The 22033-nt window shown below is 50.3% G+C and overlaps 1 protein-coding gene across 1 annotated transcript; it reads left to right on the top strand.

Moving 5' to 3' along the window:
- The first annotated feature begins 4641 nt into the window (after window positions 1-4641).
- Window positions 4642-21768, top strand: Atp6v1b1 (ATPase H+ transporting V1 subunit B1). Its single transcript, XM_027428572.2, has 14 exons — window positions 4642-4759; window positions 10048-10103; window positions 15025-15123; window positions 15301-15394; window positions 15935-16012; window positions 16812-16951; window positions 17767-17868; window positions 18443-18540; window positions 19270-19393; window positions 19635-19785; window positions 19945-20027; window positions 21146-21250; window positions 21392-21521; window positions 21605-21768. The coding sequence occupies exons 1-14, from the start codon at window positions 4642-4644 to the stop codon at window positions 21766-21768; spliced, it is 1542 nt and encodes a 513-aa protein (XP_027284373.1).
- Window positions 21769-22033: the final 265 nt, after the last annotated feature.

The raw sequence follows: 22033 nt of genomic DNA, 5'->3' as shown, positions 1-22033 counted from the left end.
ATCCCATCCCCATGTGACACTGAGTCCCCAGCACAGCACTACCCCAGCCTCCTGGCCCCTGTGGACTATACCGAGCAGGCCTGGAAGAGGAGGGGTGGGCACAGCATGCACCTCTCCACCGAGCCTCAGCTCAGAGACTGAACCAAATGACTTTGGTCCCAATGTACTCTCTGATGTGTGTGCACGGGCGTGTGTGCGTGTGTGTGCGTGTGTGTGCGTGTGTTTCTCACTGAAATAAAGAAGGGAACTGGTCCCAGCAGCACCAACTCACCCCCTTCTATCCTTGTCCTCAATGTCCAGCAAATAGGATCCTCAAGAGGGAAGGGGTAGGCACGGGGCTGGTGTCCAGAGGCATGGGTCCGCTATTAGCACAGCTTTTATCTGGGCTCCACAGCCTCTGAGCTTTCTCTGGTTAAGCATTCTCCTATGTAAACTTTTCTTTCAAACTTCAAAACACTTGTTCGAGTGGGCAGTGAGTCCTTCCAGAGGGCGAAGGGGGTGACAGGAGATCTGAGAGGGCATCAAAGGTACGGCAGAGCAAGGCTGGCCTGGAGAGAGGGCCTGCGCAACAGGAAGCACCCAGAAAATCCCATTATGCTCACATTGCTTTCATTTAACTTTTATTTGTAATAGCTAGAGGTTCTCAGGAAGTTGTCCGCCCACTGAACTCTGACTTTTCTAGTTCCTGTGACAAAGCATGTAGCAGAAGCCAGGTGAGGAAGGAAAGGTTTATCTTAGCTTATTGCTTGAAGGTGCAGTCTGTCTTGGCCGGAAGGCATAGCCACAGAAGTGAGGCAGCTGGTCACACTGCACCCGCAGTCAGGAAGCTGGGACTTAGGTCTCATTCTCATTTTTCTTCAGTCTGGGACTCCAGCCCAAGGACTGATGTCACCCACATTCAGGGTGGGTCTTCTCCTTAGTTAAGACTCAGGAAATGCGCTGACAGATATTCCTAGAGGTATGTAGAATGGAGGTGATTCTAAACCCACCAAGGTGACAATCCTGGCTCTGCGTCATCACCCACTTCTGCTAACTTGGCACATAAACATAACTTTTTAAAAAATTTTATTAGTTCAAATTAGGAACAAGCTTGCTTCAGATGTCAATCCCTTCTCCCTCTCCCTCCCCCCCCAACATCCCACCTGCCCCTAGCCATCCCCCCTCCACTCCCCAGGCAGGGCAAGGCCCTCAAAAGGGGCTCCACAAAGTCTACCACATCATCCTGGGCCAGGCCTAGGCCCTTCCCCATAAACATAACTTTTAATCAACAGTATTCTACCCCTCGTCTCTAGATGCTCATGTCATCTCACAGTGTGAAATGTTTGTTTTTTCTTCTATTTCTTTAAGGGATTTTCTCGTTTCCTCTTTAAGGGTCTCTATCATCTTGGTAAAATAGTTTTTAAGGTCCTTCTCTTCTGCTTCATCTGTGTTGGGCTTTTCAGGTCTTGCTGGTGTGGAGTCGCTAGATTCTGGTGGTGGCGTATTGGTCTTTCTGTTGTAGTGTGTGTTCTTATACTGTCATCTTTCCATCCCTTCTTCGAGTGGGTGCAGGTGGGGTCTCTCCCTCTCCTCTAGTCTCATGGTGGCATAGGTAGGCCAAGACTTCAATGTCTGCAACTCTGGATGGTCCAGCCTCTCCTGGTGTTCTCCTAACTCAAGCAGAGGGCATAGAGCATGCTGAGACTCAAGTGGAGGGCGGAGGGCGTACTGGGCAGGGGCAAGACTGAGGTGTGGCCAGACTCAGGGTGGTCGGGGCAGGTCCACTCTATGCACAGAGCAGTCCCAGGAAGATCCAAGGGGGGTAGGTGATGGTGGGAGTTGGTCCCAGAGCAGAGCCCATACTCACCTCAAGCCTCACTGTGTGAAATGTGTTTAGTCTATCTCCACAAGTACCTGAATCTTCACAATTCCACAGCTGTTCAAAAGTGTGGTGATTCAGACAAACTCTTAACGGAAAGAGCCTATTCTTAAAACATTACACACTTTCAATACACAAAGGCACAGAACCAATGTTCCCATTCCAAAAGGGACGAATGGGCCATAACAAGGAAAGAATGAGCCGAAGCAAGACCAAAACCCAGCAGGGTAAATAGAAATCCCGTGGCTCTGGCATCTGGGACCAGGTATCCAGGCAGGGATATGGAGGTGCCAATGACCTTGGGTAGCTGTCTCTTAGTTCTGCCACTTAGAGCACATATAAGCATCTGTCTTGAGCTAACTCCACGCTGTGCTCACAGCTTTTCTCAACAGATGTTCATGGCCCTAGCATCTTCATTACAACTTATGCTTTACCCTCAGAGTTCCACACAGTAGCTTCTTAGGGCCTCCTTGAAGGGGATTCAAACCTGCCACACATGGCCTGGCCTCAACAGCTTTCTAGAACCTTGGTGCAAACCCTCATGACCCTGTAACTCTTGCATTTTGCATACCCTTATCACCAGCAACACGTGGATACTTCTGCCAAGTTCTGCTATGAGTTTATGATGTGGTCTGACCCCTTCTACCACAACTTTAGTGGCCTCTGTGTTCTTCAGCAGTCAAACCTCAGAGAACTCTTAAGGGTTCCTCAGTCCAGTCTCTCTTCTTTCAAATGAACTTGCATTTTCACAAGTCAGAGAGTTTGATGGGTGCCGTGCTTCTCTATGGTGGCCTTAACCTCTCTAACAGCTGCCGCTGTGTTGCTTCCAACCTTGCTTTGACTGTAACGTTAAACTCCCTCTTTTTGATAAACTGTACACTTGTCATATCTTTGCTCTGTATGCATGCTGCTCCCTCTCACTGTAGACCTGCATAAGACCGATGAGCAGTAACCATGCTACAGCCTGAATGCTGTCCTAACGTTTTAATTACTTTTCTGTTGCTGTGATAAGATACCACAACAAAGGCAATTTATAGAGGAGTTTATTTGGGGCTCATAGTTGTAGAGTTAGAGTCATGACCATCATGGCAGGGTGCATGGCAGCATGCAGGCACAGTGCTAAAGCAGCAGCTGAAAGCTTTTACACAGATCCGAAAACAGGAAGAAGCAGAGAGAGAGAGAGAGAGAGAGAGAGAGAGAGAGAGAGAGAGAGAGAGCGCACTGGGAATGGTGCAAGCGTTTTGAAACCTCAAAGCCCAGCCCCAGTGACACACCTCCTCTAACTAGGCCACACCTCCTAATCCTTCCCAAACAGCTCTACCAACTAGGAACCTAGTATTCAAACATACAAGGCTACAGGAGCCAGTCTCATTCAAACCACCACACCTGCCATGAGATTTCCTCTGTCAAACAGATCAGTCCATCACTTCTAAGTTCAGTCTCACTCAAATTCTCAGGATACGGGCAGAATAAATTCAGATTCTTTTCCAGAATAAAATACGAATCACTTCTTGCCCATTTAATCATAAAGGCCTTGTTCCACTCTGAAACTTAATGTGCTAGCTGCAATGGTCCATATATCTCTCTGCATTCTAGTCTTCTGCCAGAGTGGCCAATTTCACTCTTCTTAGACCATTCTAGAATGGCTTCACTAGACTGCTGTCGAAAAACTTGTCCACATTCCCCTCACAAACCACTTGCAGAGGCCTAAAAAATACCACATGGCCAGGTTTGCAGTAACAAGTCCACTCCTGGTGCCAGTGTTCTGTTAGTTACTTTTTCATTGCTATGACAAGGTACCTGTTGTTGAAAGTTGAGTCTATTTTGGTTCATGGTTTGAGATTGCACTATGGTAGGAAAGGCATGGCAGTGGCAGGAGTTGGGAGAGCTGTGCATATTTCCTAGATGTTTCTAAGTCCTGTCAAGCTGGCAGTCAAAGTTAGCCATCACACCTAATTACCCACAATGGTAGCATTTTTAATATCTAGCATATATCACACAGAAAAGTAACACTAGGACCAGGGGCAAAAGTTCACCTCATCTCACCTGCTGTGTAGACTCATGGAAGCATGCAAGAAGGACTCTGCTCCTTCGTAGCCACACTCAGCCCCCAGCAGAAAAGTTCTTTGACAGATTGGGATGCATGAAAGAGGAGCAGAGACCAGAAATGGACCAGTGCTGGAGGGAGAGAGCAGGGAAGACAGCTCAGATTGATTCCAAGGAACATGGTAGCTTCCTGCAGGTGACCTGTAACTGGCCATGAGATGAACCTTTAAAGACAATGAGGTGATAGAATGGAGAGGGAGGGTACCCAGTATGGCTCAGGAAAAACGGTGCAAGTTGTGAGGACAATGAGAAGACAGTCTGCCAGAAATAGGGCATAAGGAGACCAAGAAGTGTTATAGTGAGGGACAAGGGCTTGTTGAAAGTAGGTAAAGCTGAAGCCACACTCACTGTAGGAACTGTGCAGAGGGACATTTTGGCACAAAAGTTAGGAAAAATGTCGCACACCTTGCTCTGTCCTTCATAGCAAGCTTTTGGCACCCAGGGGGCCAGCCACTACAGGATCTGCTCAGCCTGTACATGAGAAACTTTCGGAGCTGGTACGTGCCAGCTTCCCTGTTTACAGTCAACTTGGCAGAGGAGGGGGGAGCAAGGACAGAAGGAAGAGGAGGGGTGGCCACTGGCACAAGCTGAGCCGCCTGCTCCAGCTCCAGCTGGAACTGAAGTCTTGGAGTTGCCACCAGTCTTTTCAGGCACTGACTCCCAGCTCTCCACACACCATGGCCACGAAAGTAGACAGCAGGTCTGGGGGATTCACTAGCAATAGCTGTGAGTCAGTCGCAACCCGAGAGCATGTGCAGGCTGTGAGCCGAAACTACATCACCCACCCCCGTGTCAGTGAGTATTCATGTCCAGCTGGGGAGGGGAGTGGGCTGCTGGGAAGGTGCTTCAGCCTCTGAAAAGGAGGGCCAGGACCTAGGGAGATCAGGAGCCTCTGGGAACAACGGAGCTTCGGAGCTTCGCCTGGATCACCTCCGCAGGTGGAGGGATGGCGGTCCCCATTGGGGCTGAGGAGAGGGCTGAGTAGCAACTGTTATCGTCAGGATCCTAAGACTCAAGGTCCAGAGAGAGAAACAGTGGAGAGAGAGAGGGAGGGAAGGAGAACACATGTGGGCATGTGTGAGTGGGTACATGGATCTGCAGTGACGTGTAGACGTATCGTCAGTGGGCACTTGTCTTGAGGAATTTAGTAACCAGTGTGTTGGGCCTGAATCACCTCCTACGGGAGAGAATCTGGATATAGAAGCATGTACTAGAAGGCCATTCTCCACGGAGAGGGCAAAATGTGTGTGTGTGTGTGTGTGTGTGTGTGTGTGTGTGTGTGTGTGTGCTTGTGCACTCAGGGTGGAGGTGAGATATGTGTATGTGTGTATGTGTATGCTCTTGCTCTTGGACATAATGTGCATGTGTGCTCAAGGAGAGAACGCATATGGATTTATGCTTACATGATATATGAGAACACATGTAACTGTGGAAATGTGTGTATACTGTTGGGGCAGGAACATGTACTTGTTCATACATGATGTGCCTTTCCCATTTTGTCAGGAGGCAACTCTGTGCCTGATTTGTAAGGGTGAGTCAAGTCAATGCCAGGGACAGAAAACCTGGCAAAGGTCCACAGGGCCAAAGCCACCCCCCATGTTCTTGTCCAAGGTCACTCTCCCTGGCCCGGTAAAGTCTCAGGCAGCCCAGCTCACTGGAGTAAACCAGCCTGAGTGGCCCCAGCTGAGCAGAGCCTGAGGCTCCTAACAGGGGGTGCTGGGTGTTGGGAAGGTGCTAGACACAGCCATCCTTCTTTACCCTGACTCCAAAGGTACCCAGCCCCACAGGGAATCCCACAACTGAGCTCAGAGGGAGCAGGGTGCCTTTCAGCCTTCAGACAGCAGAGCCCTGGGAGCAGCTAAGCCTGAGACCCGTAGAGTGTGCACCAGCTAGCGAGAAAAAAAAGGGGGCAGGCCATGCCTCTCAAGGTGGCCTGAAGGCCCTGCCTCATGGACATAGAGTCTACAGAAAACCTCCAGGCAAAGGCCTTGGAGGTCACCAGGGCCCAGAAATCAGTGGAGAGGGGGGCCTCATTATGCCCAGGGCTTGGGGCCATGTGATACCCTGCCCCTGCAGGCCCAACCACCTGTGGGCAAAGGAGAGCTGCCAGGTTGGGTGGGGCAGGAGTCTGGACCTCCAGGCTCAGCTTTCCTTCTGGAATGTTGCCTTACAGGGATCTACAAGGATCTCCTGGCACAAAATTCATGCAGCCTCCCCTCACCAGCCCACCTTTTCTTCCAGGTGGGAGGGCTCAAGCTAGAGCAGCCCTCACCAGCTTCTTCCTGCTAGCAACTTATTTATTGTCAACACCCTGCAGGTCTCTCTCTCTCTCTCTCTCTCTCTCTCTCTCTCTCTCTCTCTCTCTCTCTCTCTCTTTCACAAGATCACACCATCAGTGACAGAACAAAGGCTACAGAAGTGTGCCTTCCAGACTCTGCCATGGTACCCCACCTTATCACAGGCTGAGAGTCCTCCCAGGACATGCTAGGGCCTGGACTAGCCCTCCAGGACACCCTCCTAGACCAGCTCAGCTCAGTTCCCCATACCCCTCCACCCATCTTGGGTACCTGGGTGGAGAATTCTTCCTGGGAGATGTGGCCAAAGGTAGGCGGCCCCTCCCCCAGAGCTGTCGCCTCCCTGACAAGGCAGGTGTGCTGTCCTCCTCTGCCTTGCTCCTCCAGCCAAGCCCTCTACTCTGAAACTCCAGGCACTCCAGAAACTCCACTGAAGAAGTGGAAAGGGAGTCTGGGAGACAGGCCAGCCCAGACAGAGTTCAGGGGCCCCAGGCCTCATGTAGCTTTGCATAGAGGTAGTCTGGTCACCCCAGGGCATAGCTGGGGCTGGAAGGGTAGCTTTAATGCTGGGCTGAGGGACAGAGCTGGCCAGAAAGGAGGAGGGCAGAGTTGGGACTGGACGTGAGTGCGGGCAATATCCTCCTTGGGAAGCAGGGCCCTCCTTCAGCGGCTTATTGTAGAGGACAGTGCAGCTTCATGGGATCGCTGGGTAGATGTCGAGCACTGCCTGTGCAAAGGTGCAAAAGGACAAGTGACAGCCTGGTTGGAGGGATGGAGCCATGTCAGGACTTTCATCCAGGGTTGGAGAGCCAAAGGGGAGGAAGTTACAGTAGAGTCCTAACAAGCAGGTTCTGATTCTAAGACCCCCACCTTCCAGTGGTGACCCCTCCCCCGTCCCCCCAGCTGGGATGGGGGTGGGGGAACTGGACCTGCTGCCCTAGGCTTGCCCCCCCACCGTGGCCTCCAGCCTGCTGGGGGAGGGGAGGAGACAGGACACTGCAGGTGTGGCTGGTCAGGCGCTAATTAGGACCTTGGAGGAGCCCTGCTGAGCCTTTGACCAGGAAGGCTGTGGGGAGATGGGGGTAGGGAGCTCTCTTCCACACTGCAGCCCCCAATGTCAGAGACAATGGGAAGGGGTAGGCAGAGGGGGGAGAGTGTCTGCTAAGTCTGGGGAAAGCCCATTGAGAGAGGGAATGCCCTGAGGTCAGTGAGCCATCACTCCTGGCAGCTCATCACCCTGTGTCTTTCTTCAGGGTCAAGTGGGACTTCCCTGGGTGGGCAGTGCCTTAATCCCCCAGTGCCCCAGAACCCGCTGAACCTCTCCACTTTAGTTTACCTCTCCATGCAAGGGACACAGTCAGGGTTCCCACCAGCCAAGGACATCTTTGTTGCTCAGTTTTCCTTTGCCTGAGTCCTAACTGGACAACTCAAGGGTGGGTGTGCTGGCACACCTATGAGGCAGGAGTTTGAGGTCAGCCTGGTATATAAGAGTGAGTTCGAAGGAAGCCTTCTCTGTCTCTATCTCTGTCTCTGACTCTGACTCTGACTCTTTCTGTCTCTGTCTCTCTGTCTGTCTCTCTCTCTCTCTCTCTCTCTCTCTCTCTCTCTCTCTCTCTCTCTCTCACACACACACACACACCAATGTAATGAAACCAGATGGCTCTGAGAAAAGGTCTAGTCTTATGTTGGGGTCTACAATCCCTCAGGGTGCCAGTCTGTGGTGTTGGGGATTTCCAGGGGAGAAGCACTGCAGGGATAAGCAAGGGCAAGGCCTGAAGATTTGTTGAGTAGAAAATGATACTCAATAGTTGTCTACAGTGAGGGCCCACAATGCAGAGAGCTGTGCCCTCTTCAGCTACTCTGATATTCCTGTCTTGAACTAGCCTAGTGGATGGATCCTGCAGTCTGAAAAGAAGGTTGGGGTGCTGTGGAGACTCCAGAGACCTCACAGTGGCTGCCATCTAGTCTGGCCTGAGGGAAGCTAAAAATCTCCCAACCTGACTCCCTAAGGGCCAGGTAGGCCACCCAGCATTGCCCATTGCTTCACGTCAGGCAGGGTGCCCAACACTGCCCCCTCCATCCCTTCCTCCATCACTCTGGCAGGGTGCCCAGCATTGCACCCCATCCTTTCTTCCTTCACTCAGGAAAGGTGTCCAGTCTCCAATAGTACAATGATATAGTAGCCCTCTTGTTAGGGTGGGTGCAGGGGCAGGAGGACATTGAGGGGGAGCCAATGAGCATGGGTGGTAGGGCTGGCCTGAAGGACAAATGCAGGGTGGAGAGCTGGCCCTTCACCCAGGAGGGGCTTCTCCTGGATCCTGCCTCAGATAAAGGTGGACCTCCTTCAGGGGCAATAGGTAGCTCTGGTAGGGAATGGGGCGTCCTAATCTGGCAGTTCTGGGATCATCCTTGAGTTTTACACTAGAGTCTTTGCACTAGGAGGGTTCTGGCAAAGAGTAGCAGAAGAATGGCCTTATGTATTTGATCTTTCTTGTGCATGTGCTGGGAAGCAGCTTAAATGACTGGGAAGGCATGGCCAGGGACACTGGCTTCCTCTGGGGCTAGGCATGCTGTGGGCCTCTTTGGATGATAAGGGGCTCAGGGCAGACCCTTTCCAAGATGTGCCACAAGCGTGCCCATGACTTTGAGCCAGGCTTTTCTCAGTCCCAGGCCCATTAAGCTCTGTGGCCTGTGAGTGACCCAGGATCCAGTTCCTTCCCAGCACCCAACTTATCTGGTCTGGCCAAATTACTTGTCTCCACTGTATTATTGGTGCCCCCATAGAATCCCTGAGAGAGACTAGCTATGACACTCCATTGCCATAGGGATCACATTGCTCAAGGAACCACAGCCTCCTCAGAGCCCCTGAGCTAGCCCCAGGAAGATCAAAAGTAGACTTCCTAGCTATTGATCCTTTGATTTTACCCTGGAAGCCAAACTCTCTTCTTGGTGTGTGTGTGTGTGGGGGGGGGTGTTATCTGTGTGTGTGTGTTTGTGTGTGGTATGTGTGGTGTGGAGGTGTGTGTGTGTGTGTGTATGTGTGTGTTTCTTCCTGGTATCATCCTCTTCTCCCCAACAGGATGCCCAGTGAGCTGGTGGGACCTGACCAGGGCTTGGTAGAGGAAGCAGAGGGCTGCAGCACCCCTCATCCCAAAGGGCTCATCAGTGCAGGGTGAAGGGAGGGCAATGGGGGTCTGGGGATGGGCCCAGGAGGCCACAGCTGTGCCCCAGTCGCTTTTGGAAAATTCAAGTGGAGTTGGGAAGAGGGAGTAGGTGAGGTGGGGGTTGAGGCCAGAGGGGAAGCACATGGGGTGGAGAGCTCAGAGGGCCTGAGCAGGACTCTGAGGAGGCCTCTGCCCTCATGCCCTCTTCCAGCATCCTGCAGGTGTCGAGACAGTGGGGGGTCTGTGGCAGGGTCTTGACCCTTACAGCAATGGTGGCTGGTGCTGTCACAGCTAATGACCCTGATGGCCCAGGCTGAGGAGGAGGTGGGGATGCGTGAAGGGCAGGAGACAGGATGCTCCTCTCTCTCTCTCTCTCTCTCTCTCTCTCTCTCTCTCTCTCTCTTTCTCTCTCTTTCGTGTGTGTGTGTGTGTGTGTGTGTGTGTGTGTGTGTGTCTCAGTAAATGTGTCTCAGTAAATGTGTCTCTCAATGAATGTGTGTGTGTGTCAGTAAATGTGTACGTGGTGTCTCAGTGAATGTGTGGGCACGCACATTCGCGCATTTTCCTTGAGGCAGAACATAGTGGGACTTAGAGGTAGACCCTCACCCACTCCTCCCCTCGCCAGCCTACAGGACCGTGTGCAGCGTCAATGGGCCTCTGGTGGTGCTGGACCAGGTCAAGGTAAGACCCTTCAGTCTGCTTTCTGGCCCCTAGGCTATGTCCTGAGTTTCTCTTAAGTTGCCCATCCAGAGGCCTTGTTTCCTTCTTTTTAACTCTGTCACCCCTCAAGCCTGCAATTTCTTATTCACACTTTGCCGGTGGGAGGCTGTAAGCTCACCCGTACTCAAGGCCTGGGGCTGGGGGCTCAGGCTGGGGTGAGTGCTGGCCCTGGAAATCCTGTTCTACCCAGACTGGCCCACCTCTCCTTTCCGCTAGAGATCAAACCCAGGACCTTACCGCACCCCCCGTCCCCGTCCTCCCCCCCCCCCCCCGCTTCCTCCCCCTCCCCCCTCCGCCCACACCGCACGCAAGCAAGCACTCTTTCCCTGCCTGATTTTGTTGAGCGGGTCTATTGCCTTGTTTCTTTTAGGCGCAAGCTAGCATTCTCTGGCCTGAAATTTTTCTCTTCAGGCTGACAGCCCTTCCTCTCCAGTGAGAGGACAAACACTGCGGACAGCAATGGTTTCAGAGACTCAGGCTCACAAGGAACAGAGCAGAGTGGAGGAAAGAGCGGGACTTTTGTTTAGATTCCCTGGTGTCCCTGTCTCCCTGCTCTTGGGCGCCCTCTTGTGGTTCAGACCCCAAACGGCTGGACTTCAGCATCTCCAGTCACCGCGGATTCGGGTGGGGAAGGCCTCTTCTAGAGCAACCCCACCCGTCGGGGCCTAAAGAGCCCGGGAGAAGGGAACACCTTTGTGTCTTTCTTTACACCAGTACAAACAAAACCGCCATTAGTGGCCATTATCGCTGCAAATCTGAGAAGGGACGCTCTGGGGGAGTGGCCTGCCTTAGTCACTAGTCCAAACGGCACTGTCCCCAAACTCATAAGGTTAGTAGTGTGTGGCCATCAGAGGACAGAATGACAGCCACGATGATAAATTGCAGCACCATAACATGTTACCAAATGCTATTACATTTTAATAACAACCGGGCGGTGGTGGCATACACCATTAAGCCCAGCACTCGGGAAGCAGAGACAAGTGGATCTCTGTGTGTTCCAGGCCAGCCTGGTCTACAGAGCGAGTTCCAGGACAGGCTCCAAAGCTACAGAGAAACCCTGTCTTGAGAATAAAGTACATGCTCCTTGTACCCAGAGAAACAAAGGAAAAACAGTTAACCATCAGTCCCTTTGTCCCCAGCTCCGTGGGACAGCTGTGTGAGACCTGCAGTCTATGCTCATATTGAGGTGAACAGCGCATGTGCAGAGACACACATGTATCCCTGCTGGATGGTGACCTAGCAGGTTGTGTTTCTGGGTATACTGATATTTGTGGTATTTAATCTTCAATGTCAACTGCATTGGATTTTAGAATCACCTAGGAGACACACACCACCGGGTGTGTGTGAGAGCATTTCCAGGGAGGTTTAATTGAGAACGAAAGACTTGCCCAGAATATGAATGGCACCATCCCTTAAGGGGTCCCAAGCTGAATAAAAAGGAAAGAGGGAGATCGGGTGCTGAAATCCAGAAGTCATCTCTCCTTGAGACCTCAAGCTCTGGCCCAAGTCTTTCCCTCCATAGTGGACTGCATCCTCTCAGACCAAGAGCCAAAACAAAGTCTTTTAAAAGGTGTTTTTGTCACAGCAAAGAGAAAAAAATGAATATGGATTTATTCAGCAATATCATTCTGTTTCCAGGTTCTGCTGTTACAGATAGTTCATGAACACACACCATTTTATACTGATTCTCTCATTGCTATACGAGAGCTACAGTGGTAGAATTGTGTGTTCAGAAGGTAACTGTATTTAAAGATAGACATTGGGGCTGGAGAGATGGCTCAGAGATTAAGACCACTGGCTCCTCTTCCAGAAGTCCTGAGTTCAATTCTCAGTAACCACATGGTGGCTCACAACCATCCATTATGAGATCTGGTGCCCTCTACTGGTGTGCAGATATACATGGAAGCAGAATGTTGTATACATAATAAATAAAATCTTAAAAAAAAAGCAAATGTTTAAAAAAATAAAGATAGACATTGGTAGAAGGTGTGTCTCAGGAGCAGAGAGAGTGCTTATGAAACTCACTGCCTTGGGTCTATCATCAGCACCACAAATAAATACACGGATACTGGTCAGGACAAGAGTGCTTGCTCTGAAAAGTGCAGTGATTGAACCCCCAGAAGGGTCTGTGGGAGGACCCAACATCACATCCCTGGAGACACTGAGTGTGTTCTCATCTGTGATGTTGCTGTAAGCGAGAACTTTACTGACTGAGCCTTCTTCCAGCCCCCCTTTTCTCTTTCCTCTTTCTTTCTTTCCTGCATTTTGTGCTTGTTTTGGGGACAGGATCTCTTCCAGCCCAGACTGGCCACATCATTATGTCTGAAGGATAACCTTGAGCTCCGGAGTACTTGCCTCAGTTTAAGTGCTGGTTCTCTCTGCCTCCATTATTCCTTATTTTTTAAACATAAAATAAACACTTTGTTGGTTTTTGTCTGTACCCATAGAAAGTTATTGTTTTAAAGCTTCCTCTTTATTTTTTTCCCCCGAGACAGGGTTTCTTTTTGTAGCCTTGGCTGCTCTAGAACTCGCTCTGGAGGCCAGGCTGGCCTCGAACTCAGAGAGATCCCTCTGCCTCTGCCTCTCTAGTACTGGGATTAAAGGCATGAACTACCAATGCCCAGCTTTTATTTTCATTTGTGTGTATATGTCTGTGTACATGTCTGTCATGTGTGTTCAGGTGCCATCAGAGGTCAAAAGGAGTTAGAGGATATTGTGAACTTTTAACCGCTAAGCCATCTCCAAACCTCCATAGACAATTTTTTAACTTTCTCCTCCAATTTTTGGGATAATGATTTATTAATCTTTTAATCCATTAATAAAATTAACTTCACTGGTAGGTTCCCTGTTAATCTTGTGTTCCTGAAATCAGTGCTGGGAGTTTAATCTTCATTTTAATTTGTTTTCTGGTTTGTTTGTTTTGTTTTGTTTTTCTCTTAGGTTTGGTTTTGTGACTTGGTCTTTTTCTACGTCTCTGGACTGAGCTTGTGAATGTTCAATGAGGATTTTGGGCTCTCTGTCCATGAGCAGACAGCCTACAATTTGCCAAAAAGGGTGTTATTTTGTTGTCAGTATCATTTGCCTCATAAAATGAATTAAACCCAGTACCTTTACCCCCCAACTTTTGAAGAACTTAAGCAAATTTCAAATTATTTGTTTTTGCTTGTTAGAATTTGCTGGCACAACACTTATGTGGCTGATGCTTTAAACAATTTAATATATTTGAAATTACAAAATCTTACTCCATAAGTTTAAAAGGAATAAAAATGGTAAGTGTGAAACGATTTGATGTGGTCATTAGCATAATTTAATATCCAATAATGTTAATGCCACTCATTTATTTATATAAGTTCATCTTTACCTGTAAAAAATGAAATAAGCTTGTAAACTGACTGAATTGAGTAAAAGCACATGGAAAAATAACTGTGAAAAGGTTAAAAATAAATTACAGAATCAGCCAAGGTGGTACAAGTCTTTATTCCCAGCACTCGGCAGGCAGATCTGTGAGTTCAAGTCCAGACTGCTCTACAGAGTGAGTGCCAGGACAGCTGGGGATCTTGTCTCAAAAGAAAAATACGATTATTCTTTCTATTAATTTTTAATTGGTTTTATATTCTCCTAATTCTTCATTCATTTCTTCTAAGTTCTTATATATATTTCTTTTATTGTTTTTGGAATATGGTTAGTAGAGATTGCTGTAGGTTCTTTTTCCAACAGCTATTTATTCTCTTTTCTTTTTCTTTTAGATTTATTTCTATTTATGTGTATGTGTATGTGTGTGCACATGAGTGCAATGCCCCCAGAGACCAGCAGACAGCGTTGGAAACTCTGCTACTAGATCTGAAAGCCCTGTTTTCTTTCCCCTTCTTTCTTTCTCTCTTTTTTTCTTCTCTGACTAATGCTTCCATGAGCATTCACATACAAGATTTTATGGGATATATATGTATTTAGTTTCTTTCTCAATTAGATATCTAAGAGCAAAACTGCTTAGGTCAAATGGTAACTCTATTCTAAACTTTTGAGGGACTGCATGTTAGTTAGTATAAACCAAGTGCATTGGTTTATACTTGGAAAAGTAAAGACAGTTCTAATTTCTCCATATCCTCGGTAGTTTGTGTCAGTATCCTATTTCTTCCCCAGCCACCCTAGCAGGTGTACAGTGTTGTCTTATCATGGTTTTGATTTTCATTTTCTTGTTGACCAAGGAGAATAACCGATGAGCATGTTGCTACCTGCCTACTGGCCATCTCTGCATCTTTAGAGAAATGCCTGTTCAAATGCTTTAATCAAATCCCTTTTATCATAGGAGCCCCTTATATATTTTGTTTATTAACCTGATTTTTGTTTAAATTCCTAACCATTACACAGATGTCAACCCAAGCTCCATAGCTAGGAATAGGTTTGTCACTGGTTCATGATGACACCTGGAAAACAGGGGAGTCTTTCTTCTGGTAACAAGTGGGCTCCTCTTGGTGCTCAGGAGACCTGGGTGGCCACAATGGCCACTTTGTGCTACTGATCCCCACCCCCACATCACCTCACCCCACCTGGCACTGTGCTAACAGCTTGTCTGTATGGTTCCCATCCTGGTCACAGCAGCCTTGTGGGGTGAGGCTAATTCTTAGCACCGTTGTTTTAAAGAGGAGAAAACTAATGACTTAAGGGCTCGGGTAAAAGGTGTAAATAATTAGATGGCTTTCACAAACTTGCATTAGGAAGGAGATTTGGGTAGAACTGACTAAAATCGCAGTTCTCTCCAGGGTGCCCCCTCCCAAATAAAACCCCTTCCCTACATCAGGGAAAGACAGACAGTAGCTTGAGACCAGAAGGTGAAGTGGAAAGTGACACGGGCTTTACCCTGGGTGGCTCCTCTCCCTAACAGTTTGCCCAGTATGCAGAGATTGTCAACTTTACCCTCCCGGATGGGACTCAGAGGAGTGGCCAAGTGCTTGAAGTGGCTGGGACCAAAGCCATTGTTCAGGTAAGTGTGCCAATGGGAAGGGTGAGCTCCTAATTCCCAATTACAAGCCTGGGAGGGAAGGACCGCCTGTTTCCCAGAGAATGCCCTACTCAGAGCTGTGCCCCACCTCCAGCGCCCACAGTGGGAGGCCCCATTCTTGTCAGCTACCCCCACAGAACAACCCTCCCTAACTCACAGGTGTTTGAAGGGACCTCAGGGATCGATTCCCAGAAGACCACCTGTGAATTCACAGGGGACATCCTTCGGACTCCTGTGTCAGAAGACATGCTGGGTGAGAGTGGAGTGGCAGGGTGGGCACTCCTCTGTCTTTCTCTCCTGGCTTCTCTAACCAAGCCTTTCACTGCATGTATACCTGTGTGTTTCCTATGTGCCCTCTGAAGCCAGAGGTTATATTTTCTCTCTCTAGCTCCCATCCCTAGTGCAGGGCCCAATATAGAACGTGCTCAACAAGGAAGGAGTGAGGTTAAGTCATTACAGGTGCAGCTGGAAGCCACCTTCTCAGGGCTAGGCTGAAAGGGATGATGAAGCCCTTCCTTTACCTGCCTGATCCTCTGATTAGTGATCAGCCTGGGCCCAGGCCAGTGGTCAGGGTGACTCCCCAATGCCTTGCCTATGACAATTCTCAGAAGAGGAAGGAAGATATTCCATCCTTTGCAGGGACACTCATGGAAGTGGGCCATGTGTGATGGCAGGGGGGCTGAGGAGGCAGGGAACACAGCGTGATGGGATTCTGGAGGAGGAGTATGTGGAGCTGGTGGCCATGCAGAGACTGGGAGCCCTGACACTCTCCTGAACCCCTTGTCCCTCCCAGGTCGGATTTTCAATGGCTCTGGCAAACCCATTGACAAAGGGCCTGTTGTCATGGCAGAGGAATTTCTGGACATTAATGGTGAGAGCGTAGAAGCTCTGCAAGGCTTTGAGGACACAGCCCCAGCACTTTCCATCCAAGCAGTCATCGCCGCCACCCACCCTTGGAAGTCATGCATGGACCTAGGGCAAGCAGTGCTAGCCCCAAGGCTGAAGCCCCATGACTGGCCAGATGAACAGGCAGACCAGCAAAGGCCCCTGTCCCCAGATCCCCCATAGTACCCCAGACTGCCCCTAGCACTCCATTCCATCATTGCGCAGCACCTGCAGTCATCCCCTGTGGCCTTTAGTTCCCTATGCTTTATCCTGGGAACCTCAGGCGGGGGAAGCTCACAGCAGAGAGGGACCCCTTCCCAGGACCCCCAGAAGCCCTTTCTGATTCCCCAGCCCATCAGTTTTCTGAGGCAGTAATGGAGGCCTGTGGAGCTCCCTCGTTTGACCAAGGCCACACAGCAAAGTAGTGGCCAAGCACACATTTGTTCACACATAGTCTTTAAGTCACCCTCTGGTCCTCTGCACATCACTCAGGTGCCTACATGCTGAGGGGCCCTGCCTAGTTAAGGTGCTAAGGTTAATGCTATCTAAGATGGCATGGAGCCATGGCTCTTTAAGCTTAAACCAATTCAAACAAGAGGAGATTTCATTTTTAAATTGCATCTCATATGCACAGGAGCCATGGGTGCCTGGGTGACACTGTGCACACAGTCCCGCTGTTGCAGAAGGGGCTGTTGTACTGGCTGGTTGGCAGAGAGAGATGGTGATGGTGGGTGGTGCATGGAAGGGCTGGAGGCTGAACCTGGCTCCATGATCACCCCTCCCAGGCCAGCCCATCAATCCCCATGACCGAATCTACCCTGAGGAGATGATCCAGACCGGAATCTCCCCCATTGATGTCATGAACAGCATTGCCCGTGGCCAGAAGATCCCCATCTTCTCTGCAGCTGGGCTCCCCCACAATGAGGTGAGGGACGCATAACCAAGGATCAGCAGCAAGCAGAGGCCTGGGCTTCCAGGCTAGCACTGAGCACTTATGTGCCAAGCAAAGAGTATGTAGGAATGACCAGCATCCGCCCTGGCTGGTGTTTCCTGGCAGCTCAGGGTGAGGGTTGCATAACAGACTCCCCAACACACACTGTCACACATTGCCTCTGGAAAGGGCTGCATGCTGACCCTAGTGAATGGAGTGCTCACTGGCTTCAGAGAACCCAAGCAGACTCCAGTGTAGAAGCCCTGCTCCACTGAGCCACAGCCTGTGTTAGGCAGTCCTTGTGCCAGTGTTTGCCTGACTGCCACCACTAGACAAAAACCATGTGGTCCTCTCAGCCACCGGTGTGACAAGGTTTCTAGATACCCCTTCCTCACCACTCCTGACTGTGCCAAATCTTTCAAGAGTCTCCCTCCCCAACACATCTCCATTTAGGACAGAGGGATCTCACAGCCACATACATTTTAGTCCAGTAGGTTGTGGGAGATGCAGGCTCTGAAAGCTTCAGCTATTGTAAGCTAAAGTGCCAAAATTCACACCGACTATTGCTCTTTGGGGATTCTGCCCTGCTCCTTGTGATAGGTGCCTTCAACTCCTTAGTAGCCAGAAAGAACAGACCATCCCCAACCCTGAGAAAGACTGTGGGATCCAGGGCAGTCCCTCACTCTTCTGGGCTTGGACTCTCCCCACCCAAAGTTTCCAACCATCCATCCTCCTCAGCGGGGCTCAGTGGACCAGATGTCACAAGGATCTGGCCCTGACCGCCTCCCTCCTGGCCCATCCTGTCTCAGATTGCTGCCCAGATCTGTCGCCAAGCTGGACTGGTGAAGAAATCCAAGGCTGTGCTGGATTACCATGAGGACAACTTCGCCATTGTCTTCGCAGCCATGGGGGTAAGGGGAGCTGGAGGCAAGCTCCAGAAACCGTGAGCAACAGCCTTCCTGCCTTGGCTCTAGCACAGCCTGTTCTGCTGGGGAACACTGAGTCCTGCACTCTGAGAAGCCCCTAAAGTTCAGGACAGTCTGGAGGCAGAGACCACAAAAGGACCAAAGGGGGCAAGGATGGACTCAGTGACCAGGGCAGAGTGACCCTTGAGCATCCCAAGGCCACAGCAGCTATAAGATGGGCCATACTTGGCCTGGAGTAGAATCCCAAGAAACCTACAGATACAAGATATCTTTCTGATACCAAGGGTCCTCAGAGGGTTCAACTGGTGACTGAGGAGCTGGGTAGGACAGTAGCTAGCCAAGGGAGGGACCAGAAGAAGCTGGAGGTTAAAAAGGCTGAGTTTTGTGGGGGACTTGATAAGTCTTTCCTGGGCCCTATGGCCACCTCAATGACTGTTCACCTATATGCCAGTGACTATTAAACTGATCAGTCCCCAAGTTTTGCTGAGAAAAGCTGGTCATGCCTAAGCCCCACCCTTGGCTACATGGCCTGCCTATTGCTCCCTGAATATGTGTCTAGGTGAATATGGAGACAGCCAGGTTCTTCAAGTCAGATTTCGAGCAGAATGGAACCATGGGAAATGTCTGCCTCTTCCTGAACTTGGCCAATGACCCTACGTGAGTCCTTCCTATGCTCAAATTGCCTTTGGGGCCTTCCCTGTCCCTAGACCTGGGATACTGGGGTTCAGGGCATCCCAGAACTATAGCCATGGGCTAGAGCTGTGGGAATAACTCTTATTTGTACAGAAAGGGAAACCGAAGCCTGGGGCATGCTAGGAAGCCAGACCAGGACCCCACCTGTCCCTCTGCTTTCCTCATACCTGTGCCACAGCAGCTGTCCTAGTCAGGGAACCTCAAACCTGTGCCACCTCCACAAGGTCATCACTGGAGAGACCACTGTCTATGGCATTTATTTAGAAAATGCTCTATTTTGAAAGTTTGGAAGGTAGGAGTTTAAATCTGTGTTCACATGGATAAAATTAAAAATCTAATAACTTATCCCAAGTATTAAGGGTTCCCCCAAACTAAATAACAGAATTCTAGAGGCTGAGATGGCATTGCTAAGGGAAGTTCCACAGGCCCAGAGCCCAGAACTGAAAGCATCCAGCTAAAGGAAGCATGCTCAGGAGAGCTTCAAGCAGGAAAGAGAAGTTTTTTGGCATCAGAATTGCCAGGAAGTGCCCACTCTTGAGAACCACTGTCTTGACCAGGAGCCCAGGGCTGGGCTCATCTTATCTGTTCCCCTGCCACCATGGACATACCATTCTCCAAGCCAACCTCACACTCCGTTCTGGGGCTTCATGGGACCCAGGCTAGCCCCTGAGCCCTGTCTTGCTTGGCTTCCAGGATTGAGAGGATCATCACCCCTCGTCTGGCACTGACCACAGCTGAGTTCCTTGCCTACCAGTGTGAGAAGCATGTGTTGGTCATACTGACTGACATGAGCTCCTATGCAGAGGCTTTGCGGGAGGTACGCTGGCTGATGGGTGTCAGATTCAAACCACTCCCTCCCTGTTTCTCCCTTGGCCTCAAATCCACTCCAATAAACAAAATAATTCCCTCATCTGGGCCTGCACCTCTCAGCGAGTCTCAGGGTTCAATCACAGGCTGGGCACTCCTCTTATGTCCCCTCAGTCCAACTTCCTAATCTCCCTTCCCTTCCTGAGTCTGGCCTTTCACCTCCCGACATACCTGCCATGTGGATATTGCAGGTCTCAGCTGCCAGAGAGGAAGTGCCAGGGCGCCGTGGCTTCCCAGGATATATGTACACAGACTTGGCCACCATCTATGAGCGAGCCGGCCGTGTGGAGGGTCGTGGTGGCTCCATCACGCAGATCCCCATTCTCACCATGCCCAATGACGGTAGCCTCCGGCACCCCCTGCCCTCCAGAGACTACCCTCCATTTCCACCAGCCACCCCATCACTTCTGTGCTGAAAGCAGAACTCATGTGTCCCCAGGTAGATGAGAACCCACCCCCACACCCCATACCCCACACACTGAACAGGGTATTTGCTTGCAGATATCACCCACCCCATCCCAGACTTGACTGGCTTCATCACAGAGGGACAAATTTATGTGGACAGACAGCTACACAACCGGCAGGTACTGTTCCCTCTGATAGCTGCCTCCTTTCTCCCCACATCTGCTCCCTTGCCCCCAAGACATCTAAAGAGAGTTATGCAAGAAGGAGGAGAGAGAGGCCTGCCCAAAGTCACACCATCAGAAGCTAGGCACTGGGGGAACCTTGATTCATAGCTAGCCACAGGCTAGCCCACTTGGCGATAGGACCTTGAGAAAATGATCCTAATGTCTGCATCAGTGTCTATGTATCACACTAGTGTACTGGGGGTGCATTAGCATATAGGAAGCATTTGGAGAGCACTAAATATAAAGTGTTTCTCTTCCACTTACAGTTAGTAGCTTTAGTGACACTCAGTAGGGTGACAGGGCTGGGGCTGTAGCTCATTTGGTTAAGAGCCTGCCCAGCAGGGCTGAAGAGATGTCTCAGTGGTTAAGAGCACTGGCTGCTCTTCCAGACCTGAGTTCAATTCCCAGCAACACATAGTAGCTCACAACCATCTGTAATAGGATCTGATGCCCTCTTCTGGCATGCAGGCATACATGCAGATAGATAGATAGATAGATAGATAGATAGATAGATAGATAGATAGTGAAGAAAAAAAAAAGAGCCTGTCCAGCATGTAGGAAACCCTGGGTTCCATCCTCAGCACTACATAATCCAGGCAACAACATAGCCTGCAACCCTAGTGCTAGGGAGGTGGAGGCAGGAAGATCAGATTACAAAGCACCTTTGAGTCTGGATAGCCTGGGCTACAGACACCCTGTCTCAAAACATACACACACACACACACACACACACACACACACACACACACTCACACACACGCTCACACATGTTATTAAGCTTCAACTTGCTTGTACAAATAATCAGATGCCTTGAAATAGGGTTTCATCAACTAATTTCACCTCATTGCCCCTAGCTCCAGCTTCCTTACTGTATGAACTCACCTATGTAGACAACCCTCACTCTCTTCCACCTGGTAACCAAGGCCTAGAATCTATGGGGAATAAGGCAGGTGGAGTGTAGCCGCTCACTTTTCTGTAAGATGAATAGGAGTCTTCTGAGAAGGGCATGGAGGAGCAGGTGAATGAAAGGAGAGCCTGAGTGCTGCCACTTGCTACTCTCTTCTGCTCCTCAGGTCTATCCCCCCATCAACGTGCTCCCTTCCCTGTCACGACTGATGAAGTCGGCCATAGGCGAGGGCATGACCAGGAAGGACCATGGAGATGTCTCCAACCAGCTGGTAAGGAGGGGAGGTAATCCCGATTTAGAAGCTGTGGTTCTGAACCCCACCTGAATCAGAAGTTCCTGTCGGGACAAAACTGGTACCCAGCAAGGGGAGCCCAGCCAGCAGGGGTGGTGAGCCCACGCTGCTCTTCCGTAGTATGCCTGCTACGCCATCGGAAAGGACGTGCAGGCCATGAAAGCGGTGGTGGGGGAGGAGGCACTCACTTCGGAGGATCTGCTCTACCTGGAGTTTCTGCAGAAGTTCGAGAAGAACTTCATCACCCAAGGTGGGGCGCGGCGTGGGGCGGGCCGGAACCGGGACCGCCAGGCCCTCCCCTTCTGGACCTTAACGATTCTGCGTGGTCCCCAGGTCCCTACGAGAACCGCACCGTGTTCGAGTCGCTGGACCTGGGCTGGAAACTGCTGCGCATCTTCCCCAAAGAGATGCTGAAACGCATCCCGCAGAGCATGACGGACGAGTTCTACTCCCGCCAGGGGGCGCAGCAGGACCCCGCATCCGACACGGCCCTCTAGGGGAGACCTGGGCTGCCGCCTTCTCGCTTATGGTTCAGCCCTTGTCTTTGCCTTACATTGACAGGAGTATCTTTTGGTGAGGGTGGGGTCTCTTTTTAGGGGCATACTGAGAATGAAAGCCAGGGACGGGGGAATCCAGACTACTAAGCAGGTACTCTACTACTGTACTTTTATTTTAGACACCCCTCCTCCAAAGATATAGCTGACATGAAAAACAAAAACGGTAACTGAGATGAATTTGTCTCCGATGAAAACAAGATTGGGA

The sequence above is a fragment of the Cricetulus griseus genome, chromosome 8 (genome assembly GCF_003668045.3).
Source record: "Cricetulus griseus strain 17A/GY chromosome 8, alternate assembly CriGri-PICRH-1.0, whole genome shotgun sequence".
NCBI classification, from domain to species: Eukaryota; Metazoa; Chordata; class Mammalia; order Rodentia; family Cricetidae; genus Cricetulus; species Cricetulus griseus.
This window is presented reverse-complemented; position numbering and strand designations above follow the sequence as displayed.

Bases quoted from the DNA above. Each gene is read 5' to 3' on its own strand.
- Atp6v1b1 (XM_027428572.2), top strand. From the start codon at position 4,642: ATGGCCACGAAAGTAGACAGCAGGTCTGGGGGATTCACTAGCAATAGC. The intron at 16,952-17,766 runs GTGAGGGACGCA...ATCCTGTCTCAG, and splicing joins CTGGGCTCCCCCACAATGAG to ATTGCTGCCCAGATCTGTCG. The intron at 19,786-19,944 runs GTAGCCTCCGGC...ATTTGCTTGCAG, and splicing joins TCTCACCATGCCCAATGACG to ATATCACCCACCCCATCCCA.